Genomic DNA, 17,816 nt, shown 5'->3' on the forward strand with positions numbered 1-17,816 from the left:
CAGTATAATGAAACATGGCAGTTTATAATTTACTGAATATTTAAAATAGAATAAAAAAATTTTCTTTCTTATTCATCATATTCAGTCAAAATAGACTTGATTAATTTTTTGACTAACATGCATTTTTTTGTTATATACACTAACAGTAGACCTTTATTATCATCTTATATCAATTACAGAAACACATTTATTTGCATTATACAGTTATTAGTTATAAATAAAATAATTATACAATTTTCAAAATACTATTATAAATTACAACATTGGTTATAAAATATTTAAATTGAAATTATATGTATTTCAGAAACGTTGTGTCCAGTGTGAAGCAGAAAGACTTGGTAATGTAGCACTTTGTGATAAAGAAACAAATACAGAATGTGTGTTCATGCCTGAGAAAAGTCCTAAAAAACGATCAGATGATGTTTCTAGAACAGCTATGATAAAAAGATCACAGACTTTTTCTCCTAGTGCAGCTGTAAGCAAGAATCAATATATTTGTAGGGTAGGTAAATTTTTTATAAATTCTTATTCTATATAAAATTGTGGAATTTAATAGATTATTAAAAATTAAACATTTTTTCCTCTACTTTGTTCTTTCAAATGTATTAACATTTAAATACTTAATACCTAAAGTAACAGTAAATGTTAAAATATAGATTGCCATTTTATTGTTAGGAGTGGTAAATTTTGGCCAAGAGTTAAAATATCTCATTCAATTTCTGAACAATTTTTTATTCAGAAATTGAATTAGGCTGTATTTTAGTGCTATTAGAATCAATGTATTGTTTAAATTACTATTAAATTGAACATTATGAAAAAAGTAAAAAATAAAAATATTTTAATAATTCTGTAAAATTATTATTACATAACAAAACTACCTTATGCTTATATGGAGCTATATTTAAAACTGTATATCATATTCTCATAGACATTATGATCAATCTGCTCATTGATTTATTAAGAGATAAGAGAGTAAACATATAAGTAAGAGTAAAAATAAATACAACATATACAAGTATATAGTGTTGAGCATCTTATGGAAATTTTTATCTAAATTGTTACTAAATGTCTGTACCCTAATTTTAATCTTAAAATTTTTTTAAAGTTGAATTTGAATAACAAATATTTTTAGAACCTCAAAGCTTAATTTAGTAGTATAAATTTTGTGTTTTGAAAAATCTCAAATAGAAAAATGAAGAAAATAATACTGAAAATAAAATTGCCAAGTTTTTAAATAATATATTAAAAAAAGACAGTTCATATATTTATTAATACAGTAGGCTTTTCACAACTATTGTAAACAAATTCTATACTACTTTTAACTAGAAGATTTTTTAAATTGCATTATAAACACACTATATTTTTCCAATCTATTTCTATATCTGCTAAGTGAATAATCAGATAAAGTTATTTTATTCCAATTTTTATAAAAATATCATTAAGATTTAATTCTCTATTAATTTTGATACTGAACTATATAATATTTAACAATTATTTATTTATTTGTAATTTTATATAAATAAACTATAATGTGAAAAATTTAAGTTGTAAAATAGATTTGATTTATTTTTGTATGCAGCAATATCATTTACTAAATTTTTAAAACTATAATTAAAAATAAATTTTTTCTTATATTGTTAAAATTAATATTAATATAAGCTGAGCATATATTGAGTCAGTTTATTTAATTTAAAATGTATGTTACATAGTTACACAAAAAATTAAATAATTTTTCAAATAACATTTTTCTGAAATTTAAAGATTTTATTTAATAATAAAAGTTAATATAGAGGAGTTTGCAGGACTAAGAAAATTTATGATGAAAATAGTACTCAATTTATGTTTTTATTATTAAAAAGTATTTAAATTAATATATTATTAGACTAAAATAAAATAATTTTCAAAATTTTATTTACTTTTAGTTAAATAGAAGTGATAGTGATAGCTCTATGCCATTGTATCGTAAAGCTGGACCTTTTCAACGTAATTCCTTAGAAAGGAGAAGTCTCAGATGGAAAAAGGTAAAAATAGCTTGTAAATAAGAAAAGGATTTTCATTCAACTTCTCTTATGGTTAATGTTGAGAACGACAGGCCATCTTTAAAATGAAGTAAAATTTTACTCCTTAATGTGTTTGAGGAATAAGTTTCCTTATTTTATATATATATATATATATAACAAAAATCAGAGATCTTGAATTTTTGTTTTTTTAATAAAAGTTTTTAAGAATTATTTTATTGTAAGCTTTTTTCCTGTTTTTATTTTTTATTGGTATTTGATTCTGATGGTCTGGAGACTTCATCATCAAAAGTACTAAAAATATTCGATTTTTTTAACATAAAAATAATTGACTTTTTTTTAAAAAACAAATTATATTATTGGAAAATCTGATCACCAATATAAAAAAATGCAATTTTTCAGCCTCCACCGGTTTGTTCAAAGCATAGTTCAAGTGTGTTTGGTTTGCGGGCTGGTCCCATACGAACATCACTTGATTTAGCCCTTGATCTGCAGGCTTCACAAACTCGACTAAATCATTTACAAGATGAAATTGCACAGTTAAGAGAATGGAAACAACATTTAGAAGAAGCTAGAGCTAAAGGTAAATATTGCTTAAATGTAATGACATTCCAATAAAACTAGAAAAGTAATAATTTTAACATGTTTTGTTACTATGATAGAGAGTCTTAATTTTGGTTTGTCATAGCATATTACATTAAGTCACTGTCTTTGATAATGTAGTATGAATGTGTTCCATATTTATTGAAAACTTCTGAAAATGGAAAAATGTTAGATATAGCAAAGTTGAATGCTTAATTTGATGCTATATTCATATACAGTGATACCCTGAACTTACGCAATAGGTGGGACCAAGCGATAACTGCTTAAGTCAAATTCGTGTAAGTTGGGGTATAATTTCGCAATTTGTGTGAAATCCAAGTCAGATGTATGTAAGCTAATAAAATGTTCTCGTCTTTTGATTCATTCATGGTTACAAGAAATCACCACATAGAGTCTCTCAAGTCTCCATAGATATAACAAACACAGAAATAAATAACACAAAATAAATTATAGCTATGTGTCGATTCCACACAACACGTCCAAACATGTAAACTGAACAATAGTGTGAGGGGAGTGAGTAATCAAGAGTTGCGTGGCGCTCAAACAAAAGACGAATTGACGAGATTTGAAAATCACATAACTCTGGGTAGCACTGTATATCATATAGTGTTTAATAAAATTTATTTAAAAGTTTTTCAAATAGATTATTGTTGTTGTGAAATGTAATATTTTAAGTTATATTAAAAAATGTTTTTATAGTTAAAAGAAAAATGTCAACATGAAATAAAATTCAAATTTATTGGATTATGAAATTTTTGATCTTGGTTTATTTAGACTAAAATATTATATTTAAAGCAATTTAGAAAAACTTTTTAAATTTTAAGATAATACTATCAATTTTATGAAGAAGAAAAAAAATTGTATAAGTATTATAAAGTATCATGGTAATGAGTAGTATAGTTGAATTTGGTTAATTTGAACTTGACTAAGCCAATAATTCAAATTGGTTAAGTCTTTTTTCCTTGAAATTTGTAGTAAAATTAGCGTTAAAAGGTATAGTTCTCTCAAAATTAATATTTATTCTTTTCATCTTTCATTTTTGAACTATCAGTTAACTGTGTGTTAATTCTAGATTTAATGTAGTACCCGAAATGTATGTTTTGTAAACTTCTGGGACATGGAAAATATGTCATTTTGTAATTTTAATGACATTTGAGTCTAGATAGATTACAGAGTTGTTTTTATGATGTCTAAGCATGGACCATACAAAATTTATTATTACAGTAATTCAAAAATTGAAGTTGTTAAAGGAGTGGAAAAGAAAATAGAGAGAAAATGATATTACAGAGAATATGGAATACTGAAAAACACTAGAAACTTGTGCAGAAAACTAGTTAATTTCAAAAATGAATAATAACTACTTCAACTGCCATACAACATCAAGCTATAATTTCAAGTTTTGTCTGGATTCTTCATGAAATTAAAGTTAAAAAGATTAAGGTTGTGTTTAATATACAATATGGTTATTCTTTTACTTGCTTTTTTAAATGTTGAACAATTATGATGAGAAATGTATACACACACACCACATTAAAGTTTCTGCAAATCTAATTAATAATGTGTGTTTTTACAATTATATTTTTTAAGTTTTGTTTGAAGTCATTTTATTAACTTTTGATTGTTCTTGTTATGAATATTAGCTATTTTTATAGAAATAAACAAGGAAAAAATGTTCACATAAAGTTAATTTCCATTATTATATGTACATTATTTTATATATATTTCTGTACATTTATTTTTATAGTAATAATTTAAAATAATACTACTTAGTCTAATGTATTTGCAAGTAAAAAAATGTTTAAAATAATTGAAATTATTATATGAAACAGCAATTTTCTTATTTATTTCTGTGAATGCTGTTGTTTCAGTGAAATAAAGTTTAAAAATGATCAAAAGTTGTATTATTATTATTAAATTAATTTTATATTTTTATTTTCATAATACATTCAAAACATTTAGAAGTACGGAGAAAAAAATTAACTAGATAAAAAATTATATTTTTCATCTTTTTGAAGTTTAGTAAAAATGGACTATGACTTAATATTTGTATACTGAAATATAAAATAAATTTTAAAATTTGCTTGATACTTGTATGAAATAGTTTAAATGTAAACTGTTTGAAATATTTTGTTTATAGGAGATCAGGAAATTCCTTTATGGTTAAATGAAAATGAAAAATTACAACAAATTCTTGCTACAATTAATAAAGAGGTAAGACATAAAAAAAAGGTATATTTCTTATTACTTTTAGTAGTTTTCACATGCATACATAGACACATTCAGAAACAAAATTAGTGATATGCTATTATTTATGTAATAATTTCTCCCAATTATTTTTAACTAATGTTTTATGATTTATCTGTATTGGAAAATTTCATTTGAATATCAATAAGTGATTTGAAATATTTCTTTTAAATCAATATAGTAATAAATATTTTTGCTGTATTAAAATCAAATCAAAACATATTTCAATAGAAACTCAAGATTGTAGCATTGGCTGCATTAAACTGTTTCTTCTTAAATTAATGTATAAGGTAGTATAAATAATCTTTTGTGATTCAGTTTTAAATTATAATCTATATAAAACTAATACGTATGATATATAATTAACAAATATGATTATTTTCAAAATTATGTTAAGTAATCCCACACTTTAACCAACATTCTTATCTCTTTATCATAATATTCCTTAACCCATTTATGACATCTTAAACCCTAACCACATTATTTCTCATTTCTTTTGTTGAATAGAATGATGAATTTTTAACAGTTCTTTGAGTTTTAAAAATGCTATCCTATCTATCTTGATCTGGTTCTTGGATCTAAAAGCTGGGATCTAGAGATTAAGGAAGAATAGAAATTCTGTCTTCTCTAGTAATATTTTTTTATATTAAAACAAATATGAAGGAGACAATGTAATAAAACTCAGCTGTTTGCTTGTCACAAATAATGTTATTTTCAACTTACTGATTCACAAAAATATTTAGCTAAAAATATTGACATGCTTCTTATTTGTAACAATATGGCATTTAGAAGTGGATTCTTAATGAACTAAAACTTTTGTTATGAAAAACACTATTAAGATGATTTTTTTCCTTTGATATATCTGTAAAATACTATTTTGGATTATGCTGAAGTTAGAGATTTCTATACTTATTTTGTGTTTAACCTGAAACGATTGAAGACAATGAAATGTACTGTCTTTGCAATCGTTTTTTGAAACAAGTCATAATTATCCATCATTTTAATAAGTTTCATACTAATGAGCACATACAGTATTTCTGTTGCTCGTTTGTTAATATTATTGAGCAATGTGCACCCAGATGTAATACCATTATATAATTCATGACAATTTAAGTGTGCATTTATAAATGTATAAGAAATTTTACAAATATTAGCAAGATCTCTAATCTTTTCTGATTTTCCCTGTACTTTGCTTGGCTATAGGTTATAGGTGTAGCTTTATCAGTTAATTTAAGCATTTCTTTAAACTGCTTATGCCATTTATACATTTGACTGTTGTTTGTTAATGCTTTATGACATTTGCTTAGGGGTGTGATGGCAATCTAAATAAGTTTGTATTCCATTTGTAAATATACAAGGTTTTGTGAAGTTAATAAATCTGAACATATCTTCATATAATCCATCAGTACATAAATATAGGGGTCTCTTAATTGAATTGCTCATGCTTTTTTCTGATATGATATCTACTTACAAAAATATAGCTAACTAAAAATATAACTAACAATATAGTGTGGCCTTAGAGTGTTGATTTTGTTGTGGATGTGTATCTGAAAAGAAACAAAAGGAGAAAGGGGACAACCAACAGTTGGGATTTTGTTGGAATTCAAAATGTTCAAAGAGTGAACAGCTCCTGTTGAGGTTAAGTGTAAATTAAGTACTCTTTAATTAAATCTTTTAGTTAGTTTGTGATTTTCTGTGGCATATACTAATATATAGGAATTCTAGTAGAAGCTAACAATAGACTGAAGCATTTATTGTATTATCCAGATGAGCTACAAATGTTGGCTCGTAATGAAATAAAGTAATTGCATGATCACCATGATCTTACTGTAGCTTTGATTAAATATTCAATTTAAACATAGAATATCTACCATTGGAAATCCTATTACAAAATAATTGTTATAAATAAGTAAAAAAGTATTAAATTGATTAAATAAAAAGATTTTCTTTCATTAGATACTTAAGTCTAAATACAAATGAATTTAGTAAAAATAATTGATCAGAAAACATATAAAAAAAAAACAAGGTTTGTATTATTTAAAATTATTTATTTTATTTTTATAGGGAAATAAGCAAAATCCTGAGGATAAGAAAATAGAAAAATTATTAAAGAAGACATCTAGAGAAATTTATAAATTGAGGAAAAGTCGCAAAAAACAACCTGATTTAAGTTCTTTCAAGTGAGGAAATATATTTTTTATAGTGTAGAAAGTAATTAACAAAAATTAAGTTTAAGAAAATAGAAGGAAAAATAGAATGCTTCTGTCACAAATGTGGAAAGAACCTTAGACAGACATCTTGTTAAATAGGACTGAACATCGAAAGAATTATTATTATTCCCATTTTATGTCATATTANGCAAAAAACAACCTGATTTAAGTTCTTTCAAGTGAGGAAATATATTTTTTATAGTGTAGAAAGTAATTAACAAAAATTAAGTTTATGATTGTGACATCATCTACTATAATATATGAAATTAGAATTGTTGAAGTTTATTTTTTATTACATTTCTATTAGATCTAATATTTTCCTTGAGGTTAAAATTTATATTTATCAATAAGGAAAATATTGTGCCTTGAAAGTATTTTATTGAATATACAAAATTTTTTCTAAATTGTATTATCAGATATTTAAAATCATTCTGGGCTTCATCAAATAGACATGTTAAAAATTTTTTATTGACAAAATACTTTCTTTAGTACAATATATAGAATAGTTTTAATATAGAATTGAAGGATTTAACTCTTAGCACTGAAATAAAAAGAACAAAAAAATTAAAACAAAAAAAATACAGGGTGATTCAAATCAAAATTCTCAGAGTATCTTTTGAGATTGAGTTATTAATTTTTTTAAATTTCTGTGACTTTAAAACTATTTACAGTAAGGTGATGCTATTTTCACAGAAATGCTTAAAAAAAAAAATACTATTTCTTTCTACGTGTAATAAAAATTTTAGTAACAGAATAGTTACATTTCTTGCCATAGATGGTGTTTGATAAGATTACATAATGCGTAAGTTGTTACTAGAGCATAAAGTAAGAATAAAAAAATTAAAATGTTCTTAGTGTAACAAATTACAAATGATTTTGTGCCATAGATGGCGCTGTAAAAAACTGAAATGTAATAACAATTTTAGTATCAAAATAGTTACACCTAAAAAAATCCGACTTCTTTCTAAGCACTTCTGTGAAAGCTCCATCATCATACTGTAAATAGTTTGTGAGTTACAGAAATTTTAAAAAATTAATGACTTGAATCACCCTGTATGACATACATGAAGGTTGGAAAATATATAATCACTGAAAACATTACATGGAATTACATGGAAAAAAGTATAGCTGTGTGCAGTTTATAGTCCTTCTGTGTGGTCACCTGTATTGTTCAAGCAAGATGACCTGTTTTCAATGTGGAAGTTGGTTGTTGCCATTAGCAGCCTGATTTTTGTTGATATCTGTTTTGAAGCAGTCTATTGCTTATGTAATGTTCTGGATGGTGTTGAAGCAATTTCCACAAAGAAGTTCCTTCATTTTAAGGAACAATTCAAAATCACATGGACTCTTGTCCAGAAGGTATGGAAGGTGGTACAACACTTCTCAACCCCCGTCTACTGAGTAGGCTCTTCACTAAGATTGACAGATGGCAATGGAAATGATGGGTGATTCTTCAGGAAGTGATGTCATTTCATATGCAGCACAGGTTACAGATTATGTTCCAAGAAGTGGATATGGTACCGTGCATTGTTGGTTTGCCCTTGAGTGAGCAGTGTGTGTTAGGATAACCTCTTCAGAGTTGTACATAGCAATGATCATAATTTTGATAGTGGGATTCTGCCAGAATTTCTTTTGTCAAGGAGAGCATAATGTTGCCACTCAGTGGATTGGTGTTTCAATTCAGGTCTGTTGGACTGAGTCCACGTTTCAGCTAGCATAATAATGTGACATAAAAATGCTGGTCCTTCAATCTGATAGCATTGTGACACCCATTGAGATTTGATTCTTTACATACACAGTTTTTCCCACAGAATGTGCAGGATGGTCATGTGAGATAGATTGCTTTCATGACTTAGCTCACAAATTGTCCATCTTCAATCATTCTCCAACAATGCAGCCATGGTTTGCACCTGTTTTTCCATAACACAGTGAAGATGCCTGGGATACTGTTTATACTCTTTTTTTCTGACAACCCTCTCTGAATGCTTATACTGCTTTGAGGTTGCAAGGGAATTCAAGGCAATTTTTCAACCAACATTACTGCTCCAACTTAAAACACCATTTTAGACTGATCCACCTTGTCTAAAATTGGAAGAAACCATTCTGCCAGTGAATGGGTAGGAAACCTATCTTGCATACAGAGTAATAGTTATAATGCAAAAATGATGAGCACATTTGTAATTGTCATGGCTGTCATTTATTTTCCAATCTCTGTATGAGATTCATATATTATGATTTAATAATGGTGTCTAAATACAGTAGAGTCTCGAAAACTCAGCCTAATGTGGACCGAAGGGTGGCTGAGTTTTTTGAAAATGCCGGGTTTTCGGGAATGGGGTTAAAAAAAATAAGTATGAGTGTTTCCGTTTCCTCAGAAAATACTGTACTGTACTTGTATGTATTGTTTACTTGAGAATACAACAGAGAATAAACTGCTCAAATACCCTTAAACAAAGGAAAAGTACGTCCTTTATGAAGGCATAGAGCCTTTACTACATGAAAATGAAAATTAATGAATACACTGTGTACAGTAATTTACCTGATAAGACAGACCTCAGAAAAATACTTTGAGGCATAAAGCTGTCTATAATGAAAATTAATTAAGTAAGGATTTTTTTGCCCTGCCAGGGTGTGGCTGGGTTATCGAGTGCTGAGTTTTCGAGACTCTACTGTAATTAGTAAAAAATTACATAATAAAATACATTATTAAAAATATATAACATAAATAATTAGCATTATCTTGAAAAAAGTAATGATGATGTATTTTTTTTCAGAGAAAAAATGGCATTTTTTCTTCATGCAAATCCTGTGTTTTCATCTATGTGTAACAAACATTCAGAGACAAATTCTGAAAATCAAACAAACTGTAGAAGTAAATGTTCATCACAACCTGAAACTGAAGGTGAAAGTTATGTAAGTGAATCTGATGATGGTAAGAAAACACAAAAATACGAATACACAGTTGATCCAGAATTAGGAGTTCAGGTGTGAAAAATGTTTTATTTCTAAAGTTGTGATTCTTTATTTCGCACATCTCTTGAAGTTGTGTGCCATAATGGAAGTGGCCCAATAACAAGATGGCATCACTGTACAAGAGACAAGGAAGACAGAAGAATTTTTATATTGAACAAATAAGGTCACTTTGGCATCTCATTCTATTTGAAAGTAAAAAAAAATCTCAAAGACTCATACCTACCGTCCATTTTGAAACTCTAGCATCTTCATTTTGCCATTTCCATCTTGCCCAAGTGCCAATACTTAAAACGGGCAGTTGTTGTACAACATTCTTTATTTTCCTCACTTGTCTAGAACTGCCATGTACATGTAAGAAGAAAGAGTTGTTATTATGTATTAGATTGTTGATTTTAGAAGAATCTAGTACGAATTATTTTTTGTATTGTGTATATGTGTGTGTATGTGTGCGTGCATATGGAAACTGCATATATAACATATGCAGGTGTGCGAGAAAAGATGTATTGGGAAGAATATCACACGAATTAAGTTTGACGTTCCACATAAATGTGGTTGGATTATTGGTTGCTCAAGAGAGTTTCTCTTGTTTCACTATTGGTAATTGATGTTGCCATTGAATGATTGTGTTTGTTATGTCCATCACAGTTGGACTGTTGTATGGATAAGTATCATCTCTAAAAGCCTAATAAAATTTTGATATGGTATGCATGTATTATTTATGCAAGAACTGTTGGAAAAATCTCTCAGTCTTTTTTAATATTATTTTTAATGCATGAACTGAGGTAGTATCATGGTTTTAAATCAGAAGGAAAACATTAATTTGGGAAATGATTAAAATTGGAGAGATTACAAAATACAATGTTGGAAAGGGTTGGCAAGGGAATTATGAACTAACAAAAGTGTCGTTCATATCCTGGAACCACTTACAAAGTATAATTAGTGGTTTTTATGTTATCTATATAAGGCGTGTAGTTTTCTTTTCCTGCAGAGCAGAGAATTGTTTACCATCATGACCCACCTGTATCTACTAACCATGTTTATCTCATCTCAGTAATTGTTTCTGAAGATGAGATTATATAAAAAAAAATCATGTGCTTGCCTTTTGTATGTTATTTTAGATAAAATATTGTTTTGTATAATATTGATTCTCAAGCTTTTCATACATCTTGCAGCTGTAATAGCAATTTGCAGCTGAAAAATAAACTATTTTGAAATGTACTTTGTTTCGTTATTTGTTTATCAGTAAATAAAACTACATTTGATCAAATATATGCCAATAGAAATTCTGAATTCATTCGACGAAATCACAAAAATATACATTAAAACATCCAATCTTATTGAGAAATAAACTCTCTAATACATGTTATTGAACCAGAATTATTTAATCTTAAATTACTGTATTAGGAAAAATGCTAAATTCGAATTTCAAGCAAGCATTATTTTAGAATTTTGTGTATTTTGTAAATAGCTTGTGGAGGAAAAGTAAGTGAAATACTTTCGCTTCAAAAACAAGCATTAAAGATTTAAACACTTCAATGAATATGTTTTTAATATCAGTAGAAAATGTTTATTAAAATTTAATATATTAAGAAAAATTGAAGTTTGAGGGGAAAAAAAGTATAGCAGTTACATTTCAGTAATAGTTATGTACATGATAATATGAAAGTAGTATTAAAAATGCATTAAAAAGTTTAAATTTCATTCTATCACTTGTTTTAAAAAATTTTATTTTTGTATTAACTCATTTTTATAATTTATGAAGAGAATCTCTTTTATTCAGAATTTACTCAACTTTACCTAATTAATACAAACTTTCAAAAGAAACTTAAGCGTTTAGAAATTCAAATATTTGAATGTCCTGAAACCTTGCAACTTTGAGAACTATCTGTTTTAATTAAATGAATGAAATCAGTTAGTCTTTTGTTGAATGACAGTGCATTTTAATAATGATTTAGAGCAGGGTTACCCAACGGGTTCGATTAAAGTTTGAGGGAGGTGGATGAAACTTTACAAATATTAAAAATTTTACATACATTTATTTGAAAGCGAAAAATATAAGATGGTTTTAAATTATATAGGAGGCTGTTGAATATATATTTATATATATAATATTGAAGGGGTCGAAGGAAAAAATATTTTTTTAAAAAGGTCGCTATATGAAAAAGGAATTTAGTGTAGATAAACACAATCAAATTAGAATTTAATCACGATATGTGCCTGTATATGAGCAAAACAAAAATCAAATGTTAATTTTTTAAATCCCGTAATTATCCACGATTCAATGATCCAAAACACAGAATTTCTGTACTGTACTCATATCTTCTAAATAATCTTGATGAGTGGCCGGCTGTAAAACGAAATGCATCTAATTATTTATTTTGGTTGATTTTATACATTAAGTTAAAATCCTGCGTTTTGAAATCATCGATAGAGTTCCTCTACACCTGGAAACACAGGATTACGGAATTTAGTTTATTTAATGTGTGTGTGTGTGTGTAATCGATGATCCCAACAATAAAGGAAAATCAAATGGTTTAACTGATATTAAATAACATGTCATTTAATTCAACAAAAGACGGGACAGGGAGACCCTTACTAAAGCCTGGGGCTTGGGTTGTAGTTAATTAATTTAAAAAGTTTATTGAAAAAAAGATATGGCTATAGGTACGGTGACCATATTTTTGGGGGGAAAATAAAGGACATATCGAAGAAAATTAAAAAATCTTATAAAATTCATAAGTTTATAACATTTATTACACATACATACACATTGTAAAAATTCAAATAACATTAATTTTGATACTTTTCAGTAGAATTAATTTTTTTTAATAGCACTGGNAAAGTTGTATTTAAAATTATATATATATATTTTTTATAGAACCAATTTCTTACAAGATATTTATTTATTTACAGTTTGCTCATTATTAGCGAAAGGAATAACAGTGTTAGTAGCATCTACTCCCTTCGCAGACACTTCGAATTTCTTAGTGTCGATATCGAATAATTATCATTTACCATTCATCAATCTCTTAGATTCCGAATTTACAGATAGAAAATCTCATTTCAAATTAAGCATGATGATGAATACAGCAAAAGCTACTTCAGATACAATTAGTTTTTACGGATGGAAATCTGCGATATACGTAAGAGATAAAGTTAAAAGTAAGTGTAAATATCATTGGAATTTTTGTCGATTAATTATTTACGATTGTTTATAAATTCCTCCACAAGAAAAAAGGATTATACTCGAGAAAAACCTAATTTTATCTGTCAAGGTTTGATAAGCTATATATAGAATTAACGCTTATTGCGATCATCTCGACTCGCGAATAGATGAGACAAATTGGCGAGTCACACCCTAAAGTGGATATAGAATTATTGTAACTTTAGAACAACTTAATAGTAACAAGCGGATCTATCTACTTTTTCAGTTTTTATGAGTCGTTAAGAGGAATGGTTGATATCCTAAAGAGAATGCCGTTCTTGAAAATAAACGGCTGAGAAAGTTTTAATTATTGTTTACAACTTCTTATCGACTTTTTAAAACACGAATAATTATAATTAACAAACTAAGTTATTAATAACTCAAATGGTTTTATAATTAGAGGCACAACGCGTAACTAATCTAAAAATAGAATAATTTTCTTTCCTAATTGAATAGTTTTTCGATTTCATTGAAGGAAAAGTTGATTATAATTATAATTAATCTGCTAGGAAAATTTCTATATAGTTTAAGTAATTATTATTTAAAATTTAATAAAATTTTATTTATAAATTTGATATTTTTTTCCGTTCATTATTTTCTTTTAAAGTAAGAAATTATATTTACTTATTTATATTCAGTACTATAAAAACAGTACTAATTTTTTATTGTAGTTAATAGAATTTATCTTCGATATGTACTATATTTTCTGATCTAAATTTATTTATTTATCTATAAATTTAAGTTCACATATACTGTACTGTATACATGTTAATTTGTTTAAAATTTTTAGACTTGTATGATGAATATTTCTATGATTTATGGCATGAATATTATACTTAGAATTCTATATTAATTGAAATTAATTTTTATTATACATTGTATAACGTAAATTATGATTATAATTTATAAATTTTCTTTTGTAGTCTTGTTATCAGTACAGGAGAATTCATTAAATGATTACATTAAGCGAATTCTTGTGTGTTAATGGAGATTGTAATTTAAGATGATTCTCTTAATAATTAGTCTTTTTGTTAAGTATATTAAACATAAAACATAAATTTAGTTTAAAATACAGTAGACTCCCTATAACACTGTTGATAATTCCGCGTTATATGAATTCCATGTTATACGAGTCACTTAGATTTTACAAATACGTGAGCCGTTCACAGCCCAGCACATGCATTTGTAAAATATAAGCGACTCGTACAACATGGAATTCATATAACGCGGAATTATCAACAGTGTTATAGGGGGAGGTCTACTGTATTAAGATTTAAAATTAACGTACAGACAACTTTTGATGATGAAATTTGAATTAAATTCTAAACGTAAAACATATAGTTTTTACATAATTTTTAGGATATTTGTTATGTAAATTGAGTCATAATTTTGATTTTTTTTAAATAGAAAAAAATACTGAAAGTATTTGTTTTAAAAATGTTTCTTAATTTAATAAATTTTTTGATGAAGATTATGAAAATATGTGTTAAAAAATTACGCGAAGACACATTAAAAGATAATGAAATTACCCAGAAGAATAATATCTTTTAGGCATTCTATATTTTTTAATTATTTTTTTAAATTTATTTTGAATATTAACGATGTGCAATAATTAATTTAATCACAATTTAATTAAAAAGATGAAAAAAATATATATAACTAGATTAATTTTCTTTTTGTCAATATAATTTTAACTAACTGCTTCGGATTTCAAAGGATATGTCATTGCTTATGTATACACATTGATTAAATTGTTACAAAGAATATACTGTCGTAAATTTCAATTATTAATCGATTAAAAACGTAATAAATGGTTATACATTTAATTAATTGATTAATTTCGCTTGCTCTTTTTGTTTATATTTAACCTTTTTGAAAGTTTTTTTCTGCTTTTTTAATATGATATTTAATCTTTTTACCTTTTTTGATGCAATCCCATGCTTAAAAACTATTATAAAACTATATAGAGTTTGATATACTGTATTAAGCATTTAAAATATTGAGTTAATACTCTAAAAATATCGGAATTTGAATCATATTTTAAAAGAGTTTATAATACTTTACATTATTGCTAAATTGAATCATTATATATACGGGGAGACCGGGGCAAGATCGGCATGTTAAGCTTTACTTAAATTTTGTGTAATAAATACTGCTGTAAACTGAAAAAAAAGCTTTGCATATTGTCTATTGGAATGTTACNTCAATATATTATTAAAAAAGTTTTTAAACTTTGCATTGAATTTACAAAATAAAGGACAAAATGCCTATTTTATAAAATAAATAAAGTTAGAGGACAAAGCAGTGAAATAAAGGACTGTCCTCTTAAATAAAGGACGTATGGTCACCGTAGCTATAGGGGAGAAGGAAATCTCAATAGTTATCAGAGTTACATCATTTATTGCTTATGTTTTCTTGTATTATATTAGCGTCATACTATAAAACTGTTAATAGCACTAAGCTATAGCTATATAACAAAAAGCAATTCCTCACCATATAAAGTACTATACAGTAACACAACAAGTATTGACTTTTTCATTACGCTGAAGTTTCCGACCTAACTGTTTTATTCCTATTATGTCTAAAATATGATGGCGCTGTCTGATGCTATCTGTATGTAGTCTAATAAAATAGGTTTTCCGCCAATTTGCATAATTCGCTTGGAAACATTCAGTTTAGTTAGACTTGTATTAATTTGCATCATGTTCGCCTCTTGCAGGACAATGCCCTAGTGCACACGGCTGCCATAGCTGATGTAAGGGAGTGTGGGTTCCAAAAGCTTGACTATCCACCCTATATCATGAATTTGGCTCCTAGTGATTATTATCTATTTCTAAAACTCAAAAAAAGATATTTCGTAAAAGTGATGAAAAGTTGCAGGAGGCAGTTTATGAGCATTTTGCAGACAAAACTGCAGACTATTTTTTCAAGGGTATTGAAATGCTAATTTCAAAATGTAATAAGTGTGTTGAACTGTCAGGAGACTATTAAAAATGACATCATTGTTTTATACCTATAACATCTAAAACATAGTTACGTGCCAAAAGTTTCCGACCTAACACATAGTTTCCATAAAATTTAACGACAATTTTGTTTAAGTTATGGACTTCAAATCATGTTGGAATGAAAAACTGAAATTTCTCTAGATAGATAGCAATTCCAAAGTAGGGATACAGTACACGTCCCTTACACAGCTTTGTTTCTATTAGGTTTTTACATATGTTTTGTAACTTTTTCTGCATCTGTGGACGGAATGAAAAATTCTCATTATGCTTATCGCTAAAGGATCTATCGAGAGAACGAATAGCACTCGAACAACAAAAGATTCTCATTATTTATATTTTTAAATACTTTTAATGAAGCAATTTTAATTACACGGTTATTAATGAAATAATTGATTAAAAACTGAATTCAGAACGTTAGACAAAGTAGACTATGCAGCATAAAACTTCATTTAACTTACACTTAGCTTATGAAACATAAAAACTGTTGTAACTATGTAATACACGGAGTAAATGATATAACTTTGAAAACTGAAGATTTCCTTCACTATATCATACCATTATTAAGAATACTTTTCTCATCTTTTTTAAATTAATTTATCACTCAACTTAATGACTTTTCGACGTTCTTCTCTATTAATGCTTAGCTCTTTTGTTTCCTCGAATAAAGCTGTTCTTCTTTCAAGCCTTGCTTCTATATACAAACGAAACTAACTTGCAACGTGCTCTGTCTGTTTGTATCGAGTGAAGTATATATATTATTTTAAAAGTTTTTTCGCCCTGTGGGCACTAAGAGGGTCTTTTTTTAGCAAGTTTATTATGGGTTTAATGAGACCACAATGAGACGGCTGGTTGGTGAAAAAACGGGCTCGATATATGCAGAAGGATTACCCTCTGAAAAATTCCTAGGGTTTTGCGATTCGATATTTGAATGCTTAAAATATTATTGCTTACGGGCAGTGCGGCTTGCAGACTATTATAAAGGCGGGCACAAGGGCATCGTACATTATGCAAGGAGCTTAAAACTATGATTCAACGAAGGATCAGCGCTCCCACAAGGTAGTTGCACTCGGGTCTAACTTGCCCTTGAAAACAGAGAATGGGGTTTTGATTAACATACGACGAAGTTGTATGGGTCAATGAACATACATCGTTCATTATTTTCTTTTATATTTACAGAATAGACGAGAAGTCAGGAATTTTCTGTTCTTTGGGCTCTCTTGGGGATTAAGAAAAGGCAACCGAGACGAAAAGGGGGTGGCATGTACCCCAATGTACTGTACGGGCGTCCTTGCTCTTGGGTCTCAATTTTATTAATAACTATGAAGAAATTTTAATGGAAAATAAAATACAGAGAAATTTGTATGTGAAGATACGCGGGAAAAGTCAGAAAATATTGAAGATATAGCATCTTTACTTAATCTGGAATGTTGTCTGCTTAGCTAGATATAGCCTACATGCATACATTTTTTATTGTATTTTTATAGATTACAGCGTTCAGGCACCACAGCCAATCGGAAAACATCATACACAAAATACTGTATATGTTATATAACAAACG

At 27.4% G+C, this 17,816-nt stretch overlaps 1 protein-coding gene across 4 annotated transcripts in view; it reads left to right on the top strand.

The window, feature by feature from the left end:
* Positions 1–10,200, top strand: part of LOC111613603 (protein kibra-like) — a 78,770-nt gene extending 68,570 nt beyond the window's left edge. For all 4 annotated transcript variants that reach the window (XM_023354981.1, XM_023354957.1, XM_023354964.1 and 1 more), the window contains 6 exons: positions 305–502; positions 1,923–2,021; positions 2,421–2,601; positions 4,759–4,832; positions 6,930–7,045; positions 9,850–10,200. In XM_023354981.1, coding sequence (XP_023210749.1) covers positions 305–502; positions 1,923–2,021; positions 2,421–2,601; positions 4,759–4,832; positions 6,930–7,045; positions 9,850–10,066 — 885 coding nt within the window. In that variant the 3' untranslated portion in view covers positions 10,067–10,200. The remainder of the gene's footprint in view (positions 1–304; positions 503–1,922; positions 2,022–2,420; positions 2,602–4,758; positions 4,833–6,929; positions 7,046–9,849) is intronic.
* The last annotated feature ends 7,616 nt before the right edge of the window (positions 10,201–17,816 follow it).

This window comes from Centruroides sculpturatus, unplaced genomic scaffold (genome assembly GCF_000671375.1).
Source record: "Centruroides sculpturatus isolate CEXI.00-Female unplaced genomic scaffold, Cexi_2.0 scaffold2, whole genome shotgun sequence".
In the NCBI taxonomy this organism is placed as follows: Eukaryota; Metazoa; Arthropoda; class Arachnida; order Scorpiones; family Buthidae; genus Centruroides; species Centruroides sculpturatus.